The 22,718-nt window shown below is 43.6% G+C and overlaps 1 protein-coding gene across 4 annotated transcripts; it reads right to left on the reverse strand.

Annotated features, from left to right (window-relative positions):
* Nucleotides 1-267: 267 nt before the first annotated feature.
* On the reverse strand, nt 268-18,230 carry SNRNP48 (small nuclear ribonucleoprotein U11/U12 subunit 48). Of its 4 annotated transcripts, none has more exons than XM_086370900.1 (10): nt 18,041-18,230; nt 14,728-14,841; nt 14,410-14,470; nt 13,521-13,595; nt 8,842-9,030; nt 8,286-8,407; nt 6,615-6,703; nt 6,144-6,308; nt 2,173-2,242; nt 268-1,024 (listed from the first exon to the last, which is right to left on the reverse strand). In XM_086370900.1, the coding sequence occupies exons 1-9, from the start codon at nt 18,197-18,199 to the stop codon at nt 2,194-2,196; spliced, it is 1,023 nt and encodes a 340-aa protein (XP_086227026.1). In that variant the 5' UTR covers nt 18,200-18,230; the 3' UTR covers nt 268-1,024; nt 2,173-2,193. The 4 variants fall into 4 exon arrangements, with proteins under 4 accessions (XP_086227026.1, XP_086227025.1, XP_086227024.1 ...); XM_086370899.1 differs by having other exon boundaries at nt 393-1,873; XM_086370898.1 differs by having other exon boundaries at nt 393-1,883.
* Nucleotides 18,231-22,718: the final 4,488 nt, after the last annotated feature.

A 22,718-nucleotide genomic window follows, 5' to 3' on the forward strand; every position in this document is an offset into this window, starting at 1 on the left:
GATAAGAGAGAAAGAAGTTTCCCAGCCATCATTATCTTGATACTAAAACCAAAGACAAGTAGACTATACAGATACACCTCATGAACAGTCACCTGAACAAAACAGTCACCTGAACAAAAACTTGGCAGTTTCTTGCACACAAGTGAATCTAGCGATCCATTAAAGCGATCCATTAAAGCGATCTATTAAAGCACGCACACCATCCTATTTTTCCCGTCCCACCTCCCCCACTTCTTCCCCCTCTCACACTAAAAGCCCAAATACATCTTTCAGTTTTACTCTTTAGTAAACTGTCTTCCAGTTAGTAAAGTCACTGAAATCATAACAAACAAATCAAATCAATCAAATCAACAAATCAAAACAAATCAACAATCATAACAAACAAACAAACAAACATAACAAACTGTTATATTACATGAAACTTGATCAAATGGATCTGACCTACAAAAGCAGAAATTTCATACAGCTCAAAATTATGTCAACTCCAAAGTCTTTGAAGACTTTTAAATGTGAATTTTGCACTTGGAAATTACATACAATGGCACTAACAGGGCTTCATACTGGTAAGGTGATTCCCTCCTTATAAATCAGTGCTTCTTCCATACATTGGCCCAGCAGCCAATCGGATCTAGATACAGTCGACCTTCCTGGCGTTGTCCATTACAGACTCAAATGATCAAGGTTTTATTTCTATGTGGAATTCACTGGGGAATCTTTAACTTGGGTTCCCCGGATTCAAGACACCGCTCTTCACGTACAAGGTTTAACATTTCAGGCCAAACTTTCACCTGAACGATCCAGCGTACAGCACAATACGAGGAGGACAGGCTGCGGCTGCTGCTAAGTCGCTTCAGTCGTGTGACACAGCTCAGACCAACCTGTACAGAGGCAGCCAGAAGCGTGCAGGAGCGTTCCGTTTACATGGATCCTGGGAAAGACGTTTCTCATCAATAGCAACAAAAACCAGAGCCGAGTCTGTCTAGGGCTGCTGGTGGAGAAACTGGGAAAAGGGCTCTGAGGGAACCTGAGGGAGACAGAAACGTTCTCTGTTTTGACTGAGATGAAGGTTACATGGAGGCGGGGCATAAGTCTATCAAAACTTAATGAAATGTACACTTAAAGTGAATGAATTTCATTATATGTAAACAGTTCCTTAATAAAGCTGATTTACAAAAAAAAAGGACAGTTATTTTTAATTAACAAGTGAAACACAAATACTACATTATTAAAAAATTAACATGAATAATTAAAATTGTGGATAAAGCTAAACTTCCCTCTGACCACCTTCCAATCCTGGTTCCCATCCTTTCTCCCATCTATACCTCCTCCCTCAAGTAACCACTGTCGAGTTTAAAAGTTCTTCTGAACCTTTAAAAATATATTTACATACATATAGGGTGGCCAGATGGTAAAAATATCTGCCTGCCAATGCAGGAGATCCGGGTTCAATCCCTTGGCCGAGAAGTTCCCCTGGAGAAGGGAACGGCAACCCACTCCAGTATTCTTGCCTGGAGAATCCCCATGGACAGAGGAGTCTGGTGGGCTTCAAACCACAGGGTCACAAACGAATCAGACACAAATGAGTGACTAATATACATATAAGAAGTCACAGAAATGTGCACTGCTGTTCTTTACACAGATGGAACTTGGATGTGTTTCTGAAACTTGCTTTTCTTCATTTAGCATCATGTCTCTTAGATCTATTCATGATAATACAGTTTATCTCTTCAAGTCTGATATGCTGCTCTATCACGAGTCTGCCCTTCCTCTTCTGATGCGTATTTGGGTTCTCTTCTCTGCTACAGTTCACCAGTCGTTACCCCCGAGGGGGCCACAGGTGGTGCTCCAGGGCTTGTTTGGCCTTATCTGTAAGCTTTAATTTTCTACAGTAAGAATGCATTTATTTATTAGTTACACAGCTTAAATACACACTTTAAAGAATATTTTGATACATAAATTATACAAAAAAAAAGACAATGAAACACAATCAGCAACAAAAGGCGATCAACTAGGAAAACGAAGCCCTAGAGCATCATCATGTACTCATGCTGTGAGAGGTGTTTATTGAAAAATAATGATATGAGCACTGAACGGCCGACAAGCACATGCTCCTACTGAAAGCAATGACGCCAGACACCAGCGTGCTGGTCACCGGGGCCCAGGCCTAATTACCGTGTGCACAGACACTCCGCTTTACATTTTTTGCTTTCTTCTTTTGTGACTGTGATGTCTTTCCCCATCCCTGAAACGAAAGAGGTGAAAAAACATGACCAAAGCTTTAAAATAATAGTTCACAGCAATGTATTTACATCAGATATAAACCAGAGCAAGTTAAAACATGCATTTAAAACAGAACAGTTTTGGGGTTTTTTTTTAAAAGAGTAAAGCAAAAAAAGCATCACTAAAAATACAGGACAAAACTGAGATGAGGATACAGGAAATGGATTTTTTTAAAGCTGTGCTTTAAAATATATGTACAAGGTGGATGACCTTAGAGTTCACTTCAAAAAGGACTCTGGAGTCACAGGAGGAACTCAGAGCTCTGAGCTCCGTATCCCGGCTCCCAGCTCAGCTCCCTGCAGGTCATCCCACCTCAGGGTGGGTCTCAAAGAGTACTTCCTACTGACACTCAACTTAGCCTCACTAAAGGAAATCATCCATGTTTAGGTTTTGAGACTATTGGCTTTACAAATAGCTGTGAAAAGAAGAGAAGCGAAAAGCAAAGGAGAAAAGGAAAGATATAAACATCTGAATGCAGAGTTCCAAAGAATAGCAAGAAGAGATAAGAAAGCCTTCTTCAGCGATCAATGCAAAGAAACAGAGGAAAACAACAGAATGGGAAAGACCAGGGTCTTCAAGAAAATCAGAGATACCAAAGGAACATTTCATGCAAAGATGAGCTCAATAAAGGACAGAAATGGTATGGACCTAACAGAAGCAGAAGATATTAAGAAGAGATGGCAAGAATACACAGAAGAACTGTATAAAAAAGATCTTCACGACCCAGATAATCACGATGGTGTGATCACTGACCTAGAGCCAGACATCCTGGAATGTGAAGTCAAGTGGGCCTTACTTAGAAAGCATCACTACGAACAAAGCTAGTGGAGGTGATGGAATTCCAGTTGAGCTATTTCAAATCCTGAAAGATGATGCTGTCAAAGTGCTGCACTCAATATGCCAGCAAATTTGGAAAACTCAGCAGTGGCCACAGGACTGGAAAAGGTCAGTTTTCATTCAATCCCAAAGAAAGGCAATGCCGAGGAATGCTCAAAGTACCACACAATTGCACTCATCTCACACGCTAGTAAAGTAATGCTCAAAATTCTCCAAGCCAGGCTTCAGCAATATGTGAACCATGAACTTCCTGATGTTCAAGCTGGTTTTAGAAAAGGCAGAGGAACCAGAGATCAAATTGCCAACATCCGCTGGATCATAGAAAAAGCAAGAGAGTTCCAGAAAAACATCTATTTCTGCTTTCTTGACTATGCCAAAGCCTTTGACTGTGTGGATCACAAGAAACTGTGGAAAATTCTGAAAGAGATGGGAATACCAGACCACCTGACCTGCCTCTTGAGAAATCTGTATGCAGGTCAGGAAGCAACAGTTAGAACTGGACATGGAACAACAGACTGGTTCCAAATAGGAAAAGGAGTTCGTCAAGGTTGTATATTGTCACCCTGTTTATTTAACTTATATGCAGAGTACATCATGAGAAATGCTGGACTGGAAGAAGCACAAGCTGGAATCAAGATTGCTGGGAGAAAGATCAATAACCTCAGATATGCAGATGATACCACCCTCGTGGCAGAAAGTGAAGAGGAACTCAAAAGCCTCTTGACGAAAGTGAAAGTGGAGAGTGAAAAAGTTGGCTTAAAGCTCAACATTCAGAAAACAAAGATCATGGCATCCGGTCCCATCACTTCATGGGAAATAGATGGGGAAACAGTGGAAACAGTGTCAGACTTTATTTTTCTGGGCTCCAAAGTCACTGCAGATGGTGACTGCAGCCATGAAATTAAAAGACGCTTACTCCTTGGAAGGAAAGTTATGACCAACCTAGACAGCATATTCAAAAGCAGAGACATTACTTTGCCAACAGAGGTCTGTCTAGTCAAGGCTACGGTTTTTCCTGTGGTCATGTATGGATGTGAGAGTTGGACTGTGGAGAAGGCTGAGCACCGAAGAATTGATGTTTTTGAACTGTGGTGTCGGAGAAGACTCTTGAGAGTCCCTTGGACTGCAAGGAGATCCAACCAGTCCATTCTGAAGATCAGCCCTGGGATTTTTTTGGAAGGAATGATGCTAAAGCTGAAACTCCAGTACTTTGGCCACCTCATGCGAAGAGTTGACTCATTGGAAAAGACTCTGATGCTGGGAGGGATTGGGGGCAGGAGGAGAAGGGGACGACAGAGGATGAGATGGCTGGATGGCATCACTGACTTGATGGATATGAGTCTGAGTGAACTCTGGGAGTTGGTGATGGACAGGGAGGCCTGGCGTGCTGCGATTCATGGGGTCGCGAAGAGTTGGACACGACTGAGCGACTGATCTGATCTGAACGTGTATCAGTCAACAGGGACTGATTGGACATGTCAAAAATTACTTAAGAGGAGGAAAAACTAAGAAACCAGAAAAAGCACAATTTTCTTTAATTAATCAAGAGTTGATGTGTACGCAATGACCAGAGGTTATCCTTCAGTAAATGAATCAAAAGGGACTACCAAGAAACTACTTCACATTTTGAACTCATAGCTAGCTTTAAACCTACGAATTGAATGATAACAAGATGAGCAGAATTATTCAACCAATAAGCCTGATTCCTGATCACCACTGATCCTGAAGAGATACCACTTAAGATCTTACTTTTAGACAAGCACTGTGCAAATGACACTAAACAAGACACGGACCTGCCTGCAACGAGCTCAGTCCAGTACGGAGAAAAATAACTTAAGGTCAATGAAACGCAGGTGCTGGGCAGAGTGGCAACAAGATGGGGAAAAAAAGGCTTCGCGGAAATGACGAAGCTGCATCTTAAAGGCTGAGGAGGAGTTTAAAAGAACAAAGAGGCAGCAGAACAGGAGGTGGAAAGGCACGGATGAGGCACGGCGGGGACGAGGAACAGTGCGTGGCCCGGGCTGGCTAGGGCAGATGCTATGGAATCAAGGGGTGTGGGCAAAACACAGAGTGGAGGGCCGAGTGCCCTGCTCCCGGAGGCCTCGAGAGCTGCTGTAAACCACGAGCATTCGGCTGCTGAAAGGCCCTGAGAGGTGAATGCTCACTCCAGCAGCTGGGGAGGGACAGGTCCATACAGCACCAGCATAGAGACAGAACAACCAGGAAAACTCCCAGAGGACAGAGCTCAGGGCGGAGGGGCAGGGAGCGTGAGAGGGGCCCCGTCACGCAGGACCGATGACAGCCAGCCCAGACGGCGAGGAGTGAGGCAGCAGCTAGCAAGCTCTCGAGTTCTGGCTTAGGAGGATGGATGCCGGTCATCGCCAACCAGGACAGACGTGTGGGGGCAGGCGAGCAGAGCGGAAAACAGGTGAATCCAGGGGCAGACCTGGCCAAGCTAAGGTCCACGGAGTGATTCGTGTGTCCACTAAGCGGCTGGGACACACGAACAGGCCTCCGCCAACCTGCATTATCTCAGTATCACTTTATATCTCCCCACTGATCAAACCTCTATCAGGAATCCCAACAAGGGCCGAGCTGAGTGCCATAAAGCCTGGGCCTTCCTCTGACTCAGTAACGCCCTTTATCTGAGGGATTAGCAAGAGAAGGAAAGAACGATGACAGGAAAACAGGAAGGGAGGGGCAGATACTGAGGGACGGAAGGAAGACCCAGGCAAACACCTCTGCAACGCGGCCACCCTTCTGCCCAGACATTCCTTTCCTGTGTCTTGCTGAGAAGCAGTTAATGACAAAGGGAAACCAGGTCCGAGCAGGCGGACCGAGCCATGCCCGCAGAGCTGTGGACAGCTGCCCTACAACGGGACACACGTAAAGGACCCTCACAGGCTGTTTGCTCCCGGACCTCGCGGTGCTCACACTCCATCTTCTCGACATGGCCTGTGACGGAAGGACTGTCCATGTGTCAGAAGCAAACAGCTCGGCAACAAACGACGCCCCACCGGGCTTACCTCTCCTTCCTTCTCCGGGAGTCCCAGCCTCTGTCCTTTTCCTTATTTCTTTTCCGCCTGTGTGGGCTCCGACTTCGGTCCCGTCTATGCCGTGAACACTCGCCGTCCAGGTGGCTCCCCCCAGAATGCCTCGAGTCCACTGAGGCCGACCGTCTTTCTTCGCTCCTGAGACAGAAAGAACGGTCGTCAACTAGTTTCAACCACTGGTCTCCACGACAGACCAGCCTCGAGCCCAACATTCTATAGCAGAGACCAAGTAAATATGCATAATCTTGCACTCCAGTAAGAGGACAGGCAAAGAAACACAGCTCTGCATGGTATGTTTTACGACTGTGGAAAGAGGAAGAGGAAGAAGCCTCTGGATGAATCACAGTGTGCTGTGACTGGTCTTAGAGGTGCTCGGACCCAGCTGGACAGTGACAGTCAACAGACTTGACAGAGGACCGCTTCCACCGAGACACGACGACATACTTGTCCGCCCCATCTGCCTCCTTCTCCTGCTCCTCCTGCCAGTGGCTGCTCAGCTCCTCCATATGCACGTTGATCACGTCCCGGATCACCTGCGGGCGGGGGGGAACCAACTGCCAGGTAAGAAAGCTGCTTGAGAAACAAGCAGACGGTACTGCTCGCGATCAGTTAAACATTTCCAGAGAGCTACGATACGGCGGACTGTGGGAGGTGTGGAGTCTAGGAAACATAAACAGGCAACACACTGAGGATTCAGGGGCACACGATCATGACACGTGTTAACTCAGCCTGAAGAGTTTAGAAATCATGCGCAGAAAGACAGAGTGCACACGCAGGAAGGGGGCACGAGTCAACCCTGGGTGATCTGGGAGAAGGACACACACGAGCGAGTCCTGTGTCGTCTGCAGTAGCGCAACTCATCTGTACGTTGGAGGCCACTGAGATACGATAAACCACTAAAAGGGTGGGAAACATGGACGTTTTTACAGATGAAAGACATCCGGGATCTGCTCCCAGACCACCGACTGCTGGGGCAGGAGGAGAGAGGGAGTGAGTGGGTGTAAAATAAACAGAGATCATATGCAGATAACGGGCTTCCTTGGTGGCTCAGTGGTAAAGAATCCACCTACCAGTGCAGGAGATGGGGTTCACTCCTTGGGTCGGGAAGATACCCTGGAGGTATACCAGGGAGGTATTCCTCCCTGGAGGAGGAATCCAGTATCCTTGCCTGGGAAACCCCATGGACAGAGGAGCCTGGTGGGGCACAGGTCATGGGGTCGAAGAGTCAGGGACACAACTTAGCAATTAAATCACGGATTAATGCACTTAACGGAGAAGGCAATGGCACCCCACTCCAGTACTCTTGCCTGGAAAATCCCATGGACGGAGGAGCCTGGTAGGCTGCAGTCCATGGGGTTGCGAAGAGTTGGGTACAACTGAGCAACTTCACTTTCACTTTTCACTTTCATGCACTGGAGAAAGAAATGGCAACCCACTCCAGTGTTCTTGCCTAGAGAATCCCAGGGACGGGGGAGCCTGGTGGCCTGCCATCTATGGAGTCACACAGAGTCGGACACGACTGAAGCGACTTAGCAGCAGTAGCAGCAACACACTTAAATTTTATTATATACATAATACTGTAAGTTACAAATAATTTATACCAAACACTTCTTAAGCCCAAATGTTTAGTACATAAAAGGACTAAGTTTCTGCCAAAAAAAGCTATTTATTAAAAATTCCTTTGTCCATAAGCATTATTTCCATTACATCTCACGATAACCCTGCAAAAATGAAAAAAATCTCAATCTTAAAAAGCTCAAATCATTTGCCCAGGTCAAACAGACAGTAATAAATTACAGAATCAAAACTCAAGCCTGGGTCTGTCTACAGCCAAAATCTATGTTCTCATCATGATGCAGTATCACTTTCTCAAAAGCATTATTTTTGTAAGACTGTACAACCTCTTTACGTAAGGTCTTTGTACCCTGGAGAGCCTTTGCCTGGTGAAGGCTGGGTCTGAATGTGATGGAGCAAATACAAATCAGACGTGACCACAATGGAGCCTCGTCCTCTCAGAAAACCTCTCGGCAACTGTGGAAACCACGGGACAGGCAATGACTGCGTACGGGAAACCTCTGTGTTCAACAAGGCTGTACACAATCATGCAGAACTTACCTCGGTGTATGACTTCTTGGTTATGTGAACGTTCTTAGCTCTATAGGACTGGCGTCTTCTTTTGTAATCTCTCACTTCTGCCAGGATTTCAAGGTAAGATTTTGGACTTTTTCGACTATTATCTAATAAAAGAACAAAATAAAATTATTACATCATCAGAAACTCTAAATTCTTATGAATTAGAGGGAAGGAACACCATAATCATCTGATATTTTATATTTTAATGTAGCACTTCAAAAATTTTATGTTGTATAAATGGACTATTTTATATCATTCCTTTTCTCTAGCCATTAGTTGAACATAAAGAGTGTTTTAAGTACAGAGATTAAAGTAACAGCCCAGTTCTAAGTAACATTCTTACGGAAGAAAGGTATGCATGGTGTAACAATCAGAGAACAAAATTTCAAGTACTAAGTAAACACCTTAACATATGTTAATATCAGATGATACAGAACCATCCTATTCCAACTCAAAATGGCCTGACAAATCATCTTAATGACACTTAAAGGACGAAATGACAATTAAGAAATAGAAAACTAAGATATTCATCTCAAACCTTGATTGACTTTGGCAGCCAAGTCTACAAAGAGATCGCTGTCATTTTCGATAATTTGAGAATCTGAGCGTTTTTTCTTTGTTTCCTCGACTACAAAATCGTAGAGGGCAAGACGATCGGCTTGAGTGAGATCACAAACAAACCGTTTGTGATTCAGAGGAACTTCAATAGGCAATGAAGAATACAGCCCTAGAGTAAAAATAAGATCACAAGGATAAATAATACATGAAGCTCTGGATTTACGACCCACGATACTCACCTTTAAACGTGCACGGTAACAATGTGACGTTTAATTAACACAAGCCATTTGTTTTCGTAGCAGTCCCTGAACATGCAGAACAGCCACCTGTGTGCTAATGGCCAACACTGACTCTATCCCGAATGCTGCATCCACAGAAAGGGCGGACGTGGGTGTGGGCTATTCCCCCCGACAGTGTTAGGACAGATCCCATGAAGGCAACAGTAATAACCGTAAGACAATTTGCCCATTGATAAAAAAAAAAAAAACTTTTAAAAGGTTCCCCATACTGTAAAAGTAGATATGAATTTTCTCTATATACGCTTTTCCGCACAAAAGGTGAAGGAAAATGATTTTAATAGGAAATACACATTACAGCCCCCTTGAAAATAAAATATAGAAATACAAAAAATGTGTTAAAAACATATTTATGAGACACCAAGCGATATGGTTCAGTCAAAATATATCCCATTTGGGCAATGACTTAGAGCTACGGACCAAGGGGCAGAAATCCCAAACTTCCTCAGATCAGAGACAGGCAGACTGAGACTAAAACTTCTTTTAATTTTCAGAAGCAGCAGCAGGTTGGCTTCACCACACTGAAGAAAGTTGTCAACAGCAAGTGCCCCATCCCCCCAAAATCACAGAACTTTCTATAATCTGCTCATTAATGAAAAAAAGTAAATACAATACCTTGATACGATGTATTAAACATTGAAGAAAAGTTTTGAGATTCAAATTTTCTCAAAGAAATAAAAAATTACTGTAACTGTAAATAAAGCAATTTAAAAAGATTCTTTCTAGACTTCATTATCCATGAATGCAAACAAAGAACACCAGCTACTAAAGGAATCCTTTTAATGTTTGCCAGGTCACCCTAAAGTCATCACTCAGGTTCACAGGGCAATATATAACCAGTAGCTCTTCTCAGATACTTACGAAGTGGCAAAGCAAGAATTCACATGCGAGCCCACCATGAACTAAGGGTGACGCGCGAGAAGAGGGACGACGTCACAGGCTCTAAGTTACCAGGAGAGCTACACTGAACCGGGGGCGTGCAGTAACAGCATGACGGGTAACGATCTTACTAGTAAGAGGTTCTGAATTAGCGGGCAGGAAGGGTTCCCCACTGTCAATCCCTCCTACTCTAATTCTGGCAAACACGAGGAAAAGCCCCTCTATGCAGCCAGACTTTGAACACTTCATTTAGTAATACAAAAGTGAGTTATCTTTGATAAACCTAATTTATATGATTATAGGCTACATATTTTGGAAGAAAAACAAAGATGAAAAGAACACTGATGTATTTTAAAACACGTTGCACACAAACCTTTGCCTGTTCTTTGTAAGCAAAGAAGTGTAACTTCCTCCTTAAAGTATTTTGGAGTTTTCTTTATTCATCTTAAAATTTCTGTCTGGTCAAGACTGATACTTAAAGTCTTTGAAATTCAACTAAAATTCCAAGTCAACACTATAATGTTTTGACAGTGATTAAGATAAAGTTTAGAAATTTGAATGATACTTTTAAAAGGATATCATTTGCAAAAAGGATACTGCATATCTTTAAATAAGGAGTACATTCAGGTTCCTAATTCCTCTTTATACTCACCCCAATTACTGAAAAAGAAAAAGTACAGGAAAAGTTAAACAACAAACGGCATTCAAATCATTCAGAACATAGATATTTCTGACAAAAGAAAAAAATAAAGAAGCTCACATTTCCACAAAACGTAAAAAGTTCAGATGAAGTTTCTGTAAGATTTGGAGATCTATCTGAATGAGCTGTCGTCATACTAACTGTGACCCTCTATGTACTTTTTTAAGAATAGTTTTGAAAAATTGCCATAAAATAGACACAACGTGGAATCTGCCATCTGACCCATTTTGGGTGGAGAGCTCGGCGGCAGTCAGCACGCCCTTCCTACTCGCACCGTCAGTTCTGCCCACCGCCAGAACTCTGCCATCACCCCAGACTGAAACCACTCCACTTTCTCGGTAACTGGGCTCTCATTCTTCCGTTAGTCCTGGCGGCCATCACGTGCGTGAAATACAATATGAAATATCAATAATGTCAACATTAAATAATGATGTATTTAACAGTATTAAATATTAACTTGTGTCGAAGATACGGATTCAGAATCTTGTGAAGAATTCATACTAAGTCAATTTCCTAACATGAGACGCAGAAATGAGGCTGTTACAGATAAAATGATTCACTGAAGTCTCACAAGTGGGAGAAAAAGATCAGGGTTAGAACCGTCATCTCCATCTCTTTAGGATGCTTTAGCCCGATAACTCATGTTCAAATCATGGCCACCAGCCACACAGATGTCATGAAATTCAAGTACAGCGACTTGAATTTTTAATATTGAAGGAAAAAGATCATCAAATATAAAATGACTGTTTATTCCAACATAACTACATCTGAAAGTAAATAGGTAGATCTAATGCCTGTTCAAGCTTTGACAAAAATTAACAGGTTGAGAATTCTATACCTTGAGTTTGGGCCTGATATGACCAATGAAATGAAAATATAAGAAACTTAAAATTTAGTACATAACCAACAAAATATTAATTATATGGAAAATGTAAAGCTGCTCATGTTAGTCATTCCTTCAAAGTAAACATCAATGAGATATTAAAGAGATTTTTGTCCTGGGGTAAAAAGTTTTAAATGTGTAAGACATAAGTGGGCCACAAAAAATCATCTCTATTGAGAAATTGCAGAGCTGTACATAAAATGAAAAAAAGTTTTAAAAAGAGGATTACAGATGATATAACAAGTTGTCCTTAACAATTAATTAAATATTAAGACAGTACAAAAATCCAAAATCAAAGTTCCTTTTATCTACTGAAAGAACTATTCATTTAAAGTAACTGTTTGCTTTTGTAAAGAACCAAATTCAACGTTCAAATCCACAAAATTCAGAGCTAGGTTTTCAATCCAGCTTGTATTAAAGCACAAAAGTGTTAACTCACTTCTGTGTTCCTCTATTTCTTCACCTAATATGGAAGAGAAAATACTTGTCTAACCTATCACAACTATGATGTCAAAGAGAAATGAAATACACAAGAGCGCTTTGGAAAAAAAAACAAAACAAAAAGAATCTCTTCTAAAATAGCAAAGTATTGAGGAACTTTAGAACAAGCACCCCAAAATTTCTTTCATCACCTCTGCTGGACAGGGTTTATTTCCTTATCTGAAAAAAACAGATGCTGGAGCAGATAAAATAAATTCAGTAAATCTCACTAGCTAAGATCAAATAAAGTTAAAACTAGTAACTTCTCCCAAAACACACAAATAAAATCCTCTACTTTTTAACTGGGTCTTAACTGAATAATGGCCAAAAAAGGCTTAACTGACCACAGCTCAGTATCTCTTTGAGTTAGATGAGAGTCAAACATCCCTCTCAAAGAGTAACACCTGGAACTACATGGATCCTTCAAAACAGCAAACACAGGAAACATGCTTCTGGCTGCTACCAACACACTGAGACTAACAGACTTCCTCCCTCCAAAGCCACAATGCGATCGAGGGAGAAACTGAGCCCAGATACTGGCGTACAACAACAGGGTCATGACCTTAAACATAAACAAGGAAGAAAAAGGTTAGGTACTCAGAGAAAGGTACCTTCAGAAAGCTCAAAGACAACTGAGAACCTTTATCAAAGGAGCCAGTCAGGGTTTGGCTGGATGTTCTACCTAGAGTCAGAAATCTATTAATTCCATTTACCCATTTACTTCTATGATTTTGAAGGATGAAGTTCTTCCAATTTCCTAAAAGCTGAAACTTAAAATTCTAAGCTTGTCTCTGCTGAAGTGAAGTCCTAGGTAGCATCTCTTACCCCAGCTTCCAAAGCTGGGCACCAGGTACCCACAACCCTCTGAAATTGTACATCTAACACTGTCCGTGCTTCACTACGAGGGGCAGGGACGGGGCTGGGTCTTCCTCAGCCTGAGCCTTTCCTCTCATGTTGCACTTCAACATCCTTACATGTAACATCGGGCTAATTCTCGAGAGGGGCTTCCCAGGTGGCTCGGTGGAAAAAAATCTGCCTGCAATGCAGGAGATGGGGATTCAATGCCTGGGTCGGGAAGATCTGCTGGAGAAGCAAATGGAAACCCACTCCAGGATTCTTGCCTGGGAAATCTCATGGACAGAGGAGCCTGGCAGGCCAGAATCCATGCAGTCTCAAAGAACCAGACACGACTAAGCAACTAAACAGTAACAACAATAACAGTGCTCAAGAGAGCGGAAATCTCAGGGTGAGACAGTCTACTCAGGGCATTTATTTGACACCAAATACTTAGTCTAATGTCAGATGGAAAGCTTAACCTATTCCACATAACTGTTTTCACAAGATTTCTCTTGAAAATTAGTGATATGCGCTACGGAAGAAAAACAGTCTAACTAATTAGCTCAAACTATGATGCCACTTACTTTGATTATAATAATCACCATCATTTCCAACTGCAGCTCTAGCTTGTTTAATTATCTGGAATTGTGAGTCCTTATCTGTCAAAAAAAAAAAATCCATAAACACAACATGAATCATCAGTGTCCACAATGGAATTATTAACTAGGTTCCAATAATCCAAGCTCTCTGGGCACACTGAGAAACATTCCAGAATCTTAAAACCCACGTTGCTGCTGTGGTCATCTGAATGCAGAATTCTTTCTGATCCACCAGAATCCAATAAGTAACCAGACTTCGAGCAGTTCAGAAAACACTATTAATATAATCAAGCACGCAGCAGTTGCGGCCGCAAATTTTAGCAACCAGTGTAATATCTAACATTTCGTGAATCCCAGCTAAGTGTCAGGCAGTATGATAACCATATTACATATGTGATATTTAATCCTCCTTACAGGTGTTATTAGCATCACTCCTATTTTACAAAGAAATCTACGCAAAAAATCGGTTAATTACCTTACTGAAAGCCACACAACTATTAGTGACAGAATTAGTTAAATGAGGCATTCTGATTCCAGAGCCCAAGATTTTAATCTCTGTGTAATCGGTGAACACTCAGAACACATTTCCATCCTTGGCTCTATCTTCAACGTATGTGTGTGGCCAGGTTTTGTTATAACCAAGAAGGCAGGCGTGTGCCCTATTGTAGGATGCTCTAGAGGATTTCTGGTGTGCATTATAAACCTGGTCTCTAAATCTCAGATTGAGTAAACCAGTGTCACTGTAAGCAATACCTTTCTTAATCAATCATCAGGATACTTACAAAGCCCACTCTTCTGATAATTCAAAAATGAATATAAATACCTATACACATACAGCTTCACTAAGACATTTAAAAATTATAATAATACTTACTCAAAGTAATTGAAGGTACGTTCGCATTCTCATAGAAAAAGTCAGAATTATACATTTTATCCTAAATGGTAAAAAAAAAAAATAAACAAATTTTAATGTCCTTCAGTATCAGATGATTACTTTAATATTTGACATAAACCAACAATAGGTTTAGTATCATTTAAGCATTTCTTGCAATCATTTGCAAAACAAGGCAAATCCCACTGCACCTCACAAATGACTATTATTTTCTCAGAAAACCTCACACTACACCTTCCACACTGTGAGGATTTACTAACGCATGAACCACATGACATACACATGATAAATATACGGTACCTCTTCCTCTTTGGTGTAGCCCAGTTTCCTCAATCTACAAGACATCATGTGCTTTGCTAAAGACGATCTAGGCATGTGGTGATTGGAATCATACGGGCATATCGCAACTTCATCCTATAAAGATCAAACAGAAGCAAAGGAAAAGGTACATCATTTTTCAAGAAATAACCATCCCAGTAAATGTTTTGCATCCTCTTCTGTAAGCCTCTCCACCCCACTTCCCGTGTGAGTGTACGTACACGTTAAAAAACAACCTCCCTGGTTCTCTTTACCCCTTACAGCCTCTGTCCCGCTCCAACCCTTCAAAGCCCACCTCCTGAAAGATGTATGTACGCTCACTGCCTGGACAACCTCACTGACCATCTCCCCCTGAGGAACTCGGAGGTCCTTACCCATAATCCCCGCCCCTGCCCCAGTCCCTGCAGGACCCTGTCCTCTCCATCCAAGATGACAAGAGCCCCTGCCATCTGCTCCCTCTGCCTCCATTCTCCACACCACAGCTAGGGTGCGTCCGAGGCCTGCCACTTAATGACCGTACGAACGTAGTCAAGGTCAGGAGCCTTCCTTTCTCTCAGTTTCTTCATCTGTAAAATGGGTCTAACAGCAGGACTACTCACACAGAGCTACGGTGAAGATTAAATAAATTATACCTGAATTCATACACATAAAGCAATTCAGACAGGGCCTGGTAAATAGCACACATTCAATAAACATAAGCAGTTATAATTTTATTAAATTAAAATTTAGTTGCCTGAGCAACTAACACTTTGGCTTCAAGTACTTTCATGTCTCCCCCTACTGTTCTCATTTAAAAAAAAAAAAAAATATATATATATATATATACACACACACACACATATAGATTCTTCAACACAGCTGTACAAGGACCTTTAAGCTCTGGCCCCCACCAGCCACTGTTCCCCTCTTCCCCCACATCCCAAGCTCTCTTAGCTATGTTTAACTTCCAAAGGTTTCCTGTTCTGTGCATAGCCTTATCTCTGGATTTCTACCCATGCGGTTGACGCTTTCTCTGTGCTGCACCTAGCTAATTTAGCTCCTTTCATCTGTCAGTTTAGAATTCACCTTACAAAGGAAGCTGTGGCCGTCCACCCCAGAGCCTACAATAACCCGCATGCCCTACAGCCATCCTGACTCACCCTTCACAGACTTTTTCACACTGTAGCACACAGCGGCTACTCTCTGTATCCCCCTCACCACCAGCAGTCACTGGAGGGTAGAAACTGACTGCTGTGCACTCAGTTACAGGATGAAAGCACTCCAGCAGAGAAGTGAAGATTCACCGCCTTTCTGTACTGCACTGGTCTAGGAATTAGCAATGCCGCTTACCAGGATCTTTATGCCAGTCACTCTCCTGAATATCAGGTGTTGGTTTTGCAAACATGAGATGCACACCCACAACTGATTATCAGAATTTCATTTTATTTTTTAACTCCTGGCCACACCCCACAGCATGTGAAACCTTAGTCCCCTCACTAGAGACTGAACCCACACCCCTGCACTGGAAGGCAGCCTTAACCACCGGACCACTGCAGAACTCCCAAGAATTTCGGAATTTTAGAGTGGAGTTGTAGAGAGGCAGCAAAGCAATGAGGCACACAAGACTCTCAGGGGTAGAATGCCTGGGTTCCCATCCTGACTACCACTTAACAGCAACGAGTCCTGGGACAAATGCTCACCTCTCTCGGTTCGTTTTCTCATCTGTAAAAGGTGGCTGAGGGGACCTACCTCATAGGGTCATTGTGAGTACTAAAGGAGGTAATGTACAGTATGTGACATAAACAAAGAGCTACTTAACTGTTAATAAAAGAAATCTAAATTTACTACATTGCTGGGAGCACAGTGATGTGGAAAGGCCTGGGAGGCTACACTCAACGGAATTCACAGCTTCAATTATACCTCCAAACAATGAAAGGGTTTTTTAAAAAATCATAAACCCGTAAAGCATAGTAGGCCTCATGAAGGCCTCATGAAGTATGATGCCACATGAGCACTTCCTTTCATCTCATTAAAAACAACAACAACTGAGGCCTTCCCTGGTGGTCCCCGTGGCTAGGACTCTGTGCTCCCAATCTTCCCTGGTCGTCCCCGTGGCTAAGACTCTGCTCCCAATTCAGGGGGCCCGGGTTCGATCCCTGGCTTGGGAACTAGATCCCACATGCTGCAACTAAGAGCTTGCGTGCCTCCAACTAAGGCCTGCCGCAGCCAAAGTAAATAATATGCATATTTTTAAAGATCACGATTGCTGACCCTAACACACTTGCCTATGTCTCTTCCCAAAGCAATCCTAACGTCCGGGAGAGCTGCTGGTACCGAATCCTTCAATAGTCCTAGAATGCTGCCACCCCTGTCAGAGGTGCACCATCTCGTGGCAGAGGAAGGCGACCCGCAACTCCCCACTTCTCCAGACACAGAACCTGATTCAGTTCAGTCCAGTCACTCAGTCGTGTTCAATGCTTTGCCACCCCACGGACTGCAGCACACCAGGCCTTCCTGTCCATCACCCTCCCAGAGTTTACTCAAACTCATGTACACTGAGTCGGTGATGCCATCTAACCATCTCATCCTCTGTCATCCCCTTCTCCTGCCTTCAATCTTTCCCAGCATCAGGGTCTTTTCAAATGAATCAGTTCTTAGCATCAGGAGACTAAAGTATTGGAGCTTCAGCTTCAACACCAGTCCTTCCAATGAATTTTTAGGACTGATTTCCTTTAGGATGGACTTCTTGGGATCTCCTTGCAGTCCAAGGGACTCTTAAGAGTCTTCTCCAACACCACAGTTCAAAAGCATCAATTCTTCGGCACTCAGCTTTCTTTATTGTCCAACTCTCACATCCATAGATGACTACTGGAAAAACCATAGCTTTGACTAGAAGGACCTTTGTTGGCAAAGTAACTTCTCTGCTTTTTAACATGCTGTCCAGGTTGGTCATAGCTTTTCTTCCAAGGAGCAAGCGTCTTTTAATTTCATGGCTGCAGTCACTGTCTGCAGTGATTTTGGAGACCCCCAAAATAATGTCTGTCACTGTTTCTACTGTTTCCCATCAACTCCCCAGTTCTCCCGACCCCGAATCTGGTGCCAAGGCGGAATCCACGCGCGGAGGACACGGCAAGCCGCCAAGCAGCACCCCAGGCCTGCCCGCTTATCTCACTGCAGGCCCGCCGCGATTCCTCGGCTTCCCCGGGAGCGGTGCGAGCGACCGGGAGGCTACAGCCCCCGAGTCCCGCGCGCTCCCCCTCTTGGCCCTGCAGACGCTGCGCCCTGCCCGCCGCCGACGGCCCCGCGGTCCTCTCACCTCGGCCGCCGCCGCCTCCTCCCCGGGCTCCAGCCGGTCCAGGCTCCAGCCCAGCGACGCCGTCACCTCCTCCAGCGTCCGCCGGCAGCTCTCCACGAACTCGCTCAGCTCCTCCCGCAGCCGCCGTCGCTCTTCCACCGGGGGAAGCTCGGCCTCCATGGCCTCCACCGCCAGTGCCCGCTCCCGGAAGAAGCTAAGAGACTGCGGGCGGCGCGTGCGCACGCACGGGCTTCTGGGGCAGGGGCGGGGCCACTCTGCCACGTGACTGGAACCGCCAATAGGGAAACGGCCCGGGAAGTGGGGCGTTTGAGAGGTCTCTTCCGGTTTTTTCCTGAAGTGGCTGTTTTCACCCGCTTTCTGGATGTATTGGGCTTCCTTGGGGGCTCAGACGGTAAAGAATCCGCCTGCAGTGCGGGAGACCCAGGTTCGATCCCTGGATCAGGAAGATCCCCTGGAGGAGGGCATGGCTGCCCTCTCCATATTCTTGCCTGGAGAATCCCATGGACAGAGGAGCCTGGCAGGCTACAGTCCATGGGGTGGCAAAGAGTCTGACAGGACTGAGTGACTTTCACTCACTCTGTATGCATTTACCCTTGGCCTTCTCCCAAAGGTGTTATCCAATCAACAATCCCACGTCCCCGCCATTAAAAAAAAAAAAAAAAAGGCTTATAGCAACAGGAAAGTTTAAAGAATTGTACAATGAGCATTCACGTAGCCATCCTCCGCTTATTAATTGCTAATACTTGGCCTATCTCCCACTCTCTCCATACACACGGTCCCGCACACTGATTCCCTGGTGGCTCAGGTGGTAAAGCGTCTGCCTGCAATGCGTGAGACCCAGGTTTCATCCCTGGGTGGGGAAGATACCCTGGAGAAGGAAATGGCACCCCACTCCAGTACTCTTGCCTGGAAAATTTCATGGACGGAAGAGCCTGGTAGGCTATAGTCCATGGAGTCGCAAAGAGTTGGACACGACTGAGCAACTTCACTTACGCATCTCCTAAGAACAACTGAGGGAAATTTCCTAGCGGTCCAGTGATTAATAAGACTCTGGTGCTTCCACTGCAGAGGGTGGGGGTTCCATCTTTGGTTGGGGAATTAAGACCCCCCCTGTATGCCAGCATGGTCAACAAAAGAGTCTGAAATGCAGTACTTGGATGCAATCTCAAAAACGAGAGAATGATCTCTGTTTCTTTCCAAGGCAAACCATTCAATATCACAGTAATCCAAGCCTATGCCCCAACCAATAACGCTGAAGAAGCTGAAGTTGAATGGCTCTATGAAGACCTACAAGACCTTTTAGACCTAACACCCAAAAAAGATGTCCTTTTCATTATAGGGGACTGGAATGCAAAAGTAGGAAGTCAAGAAACACCTGGAGTAACAGGCAAATTTGGCCCTGGAGTACGGAATGAAGCAGGGCAAAGGCTAATAGAGTTTTGCCAAGAGAACGCACTGGTCATAGCAAACACCCTCTTCCAACTACACAAGAGAAGACTCTACACATGGACATCACCCCAGATGGTCAACACCGAAATCAGATTGATTATATTCTTTGCAGCCAAAGACGGAGAAGCTCTATATAGTCAGCAAAAACAAGACCAGGAGCTGACTGTGGCTCAGTTCATGAACTCCTTATTGCCAAATTCAGATTGAAATTGAAGAAAGTGGGGAAAACCACTAGACTATTCAGGTATGACCTAAATCAAATCCCTTATGATTATACAGTGGAAGTAAGAAATAGATTTAAGGGACTAGATCTGATAGAGTGCCTGATGAACTATGGATGGAGGTTCATGACATTGTACAGGAGACAGGGATCAAGACCATCCCCATGGAAAAGAAATGCAAAAAAGCAAAATGGCTGTCTGGGGAGGACTTACAAATAGCTGTGAAAAGAAGAGAAGCGAAAAGCAAAGGAGAAAAAGAAAGATATAAGCATCTGAATGCAGAGTTCCAAAGACTAGCAAGGAGAGATAAGAAGGCCTTCTTCAGTGATCAATGCAAAGAAATAGAGGAAAACAACAGAATGGGAAAGACTAGAGGTCTCTTCAAGAAAATTAGAGATACCAAGGGAACATTTCATGCAAAGATGGGTTCGATAAAGGACAGAAATGGTATGGACCTAACAGAAGCAGAAGATATCAAGAAGAGGTGGCAAGAATACACAGAAGAACTGTACAAAAAAGAGCTTCCTGACCCAGATAATCACGATGGTGTGATCACTGACCTAGAGCCAGACATCCTGGAATGTGAAGTCAAGTGGGCCTTAGAAAGCATCACTACGAACAAAGCTAGTGGAGGTGATGGAATTCCAGTTGAGCTATTTCAAATCCTGAAAGATGATGCTGTGAAAGTGCTGCACTCAATATGCCAGCAAATTTGGAAAACTCAGCAGTGGCCACAGGACTGGAAAAGGTCAGTTTTCATTCCAATCCCAAAGAAAGGCAATGCCAAAGAATGCTCAAACTACCACACAATTGCACTCATCTCACACGCTAGTAAAGTAATGCTTAAAATTCTCCAAGCCAGGCTTCAGCAATACATGAACTGTGAACTTCCTGATGTTCAAGCTGGTTTTAGAAAAGGCAGAGGAACCAGAGATGAAATTGCTAACATCCGCTGGCAGAGTTCCAGAAAAACATCTATTTCTGCTTTATTGACTATGCCAAAGCCTTTGACTGTGTGGATCACAATAAACTGTGGACAATTCTGAAAGAGATGGGAATACCAGACCACCTGACCTGCCTCTTGAGAAATTTGTATGCAGGTCAGGAAGCAACAGTTAGAACTGGACATGGAACAACAGACTGGTTCCAAATAGGAAAAGGAGTACATCAAGGCTGTATATTGTCACCCTGCTTATTTAACTTACATGCAGAGTACATCATGAGAGACGCTGGGCTGGAAGAAGCACAAGCTCGAATAAAGATTGCTGGGAGAAATATCAATAACCTCAGATATGCAGATGACACCATCCTTATGGCAGAAAGTGAAGAGAAACAAAAAGCCTCTTGACGAAAGTGAAAGTGGAGAGTGAAAAAGTTGGCTTAAAGCTCAACATTCAGAAAACTAAGATCATGGCATCTGGTCCCATCACTTCATGGGAAATAGATGGGGAAACAGTGGAAACAGTGTCAGACTTTATTATTATTATTTTTTTTTTGGCTCCAGAATCACTGCAGATGGTGACTGCAGCCATGAAATTAAAAGACGCTTACTCCTTGGAAGAAAAGTTATGACCAACCTAGATAGCATATTGAAAAGCAGAGATGTTACTTTGCCAACAAAGGTCCGTCTAGTCAAGGCTATGGTTTTTCCTGTGGTCATGTATGGATGTGAGAGTTGGACTGTGAAGAAGGCTGAGTGCTGAAGAATTGACGCTTTTGAACTGTGGTGTTGGAGAAGACTCTTGAGAGTCTCTTGGACTGCAAGGAGATCCAACCAGTCCATGTTAAAGGAGATCAGTCCTGGGTGTTCATTGGAAGGAATGATGCTAAAGCTGAAACTCCAGTAATTTGGCCACCTCATGCGAAGAGTTGACTCATTGGAAAAGACCCTGATGTTGGGAGGGATTTGGGGCAGGAGAAGGGGACGACAGAGGATGAGATGGTTAGATGGCATCACCGACTCGATGGACATGAGTTTGAGTGAACCCCAGGAGTTGGTGATGGACGGGGAGGCCTGGTGTGCTGTGATTTTGGGGTTGCAAAGAGTCAGACACGACTGAGCGACTGAACTGAATTGAACTGAAACTGTATGCCGGGAGGTGTAGCCAAATTTTTTTTAAAGTTTAGGAAAAAAAAAGTACATAAGCACAATATATGATCAAACCCAAGAAAATTAATAGTTTATAGTAATATTCATATCTCTCTCTAGTTGTCCCCCAAATTCCTTTTATAACCATTTCATCACTTTTTTCAAACCATGAGCTATAATCGGTTCTTTTTTATTCTAGAAAAGCCTCCCTCACTCTTTTATTTTTAATTTTTATTTTTTTGGCTGCCTACAGTGGTTCAGACAGTAAAGAATCTGTTCAGTCCCTGGGTGGGGAAGATCCTGTGGAAGAAGGAAATGGCAACCCATTCCAGTGTTCTTGCCTAGAAGATTCCATGGACAGGGGAGCCTGGCAGGCTAAAGTCCATGGGGTCACAAAGTCGAACACGACTGAGTGACTAACACACACACAGTGGCCAGTAGGGATCTCATTTCCCCAACCAGGAATGAACTGGCACCCCACGCAGTGAAAGCAAGGAGTCTTAACCACTAGACCACCAAGGATGTCCCCACACTCTCCTTCTTAAATTAAGTCATTGAATTTTGTCAGGACTCAGTCATCTTGTAGAACAGTCCTCTTTCTGGATCTGTCAGATTTTTTTTCCTTTATGATTAGATTCAGTTTAAGCATTTTTTGTTAGATGTGTGTACCGCTTTATTACACTTTATAAAGGACACACAGCTTAGGTTTTCCTGCTGTTAGTAAAGCTAAATTTGATCACTTGGTAGGGGTGAGGCATCACTCCATTTCTACATTTCAGAACTCTAACTGTACATTTTCCTTTTGGTATTTGCTAACTGGACATGGAACAACAGACTGGTTCCAAATAGGAAAAGGAGTACATCAAGGCTGTATATTGTCACCCTGCTTATTTAACTTACATGCAGAGTACATCATGAG

This window comes from Bos grunniens, chromosome 23, assembly GCF_055505025.1.
Source record: "Bos grunniens cultivar Pamir isolate PY7600 chromosome 23, Bosgru_T2T1.0, whole genome shotgun sequence".
Lineage (NCBI taxonomy): Eukaryota > Metazoa > Chordata > Mammalia > Artiodactyla > Bovidae > Bos > Bos grunniens.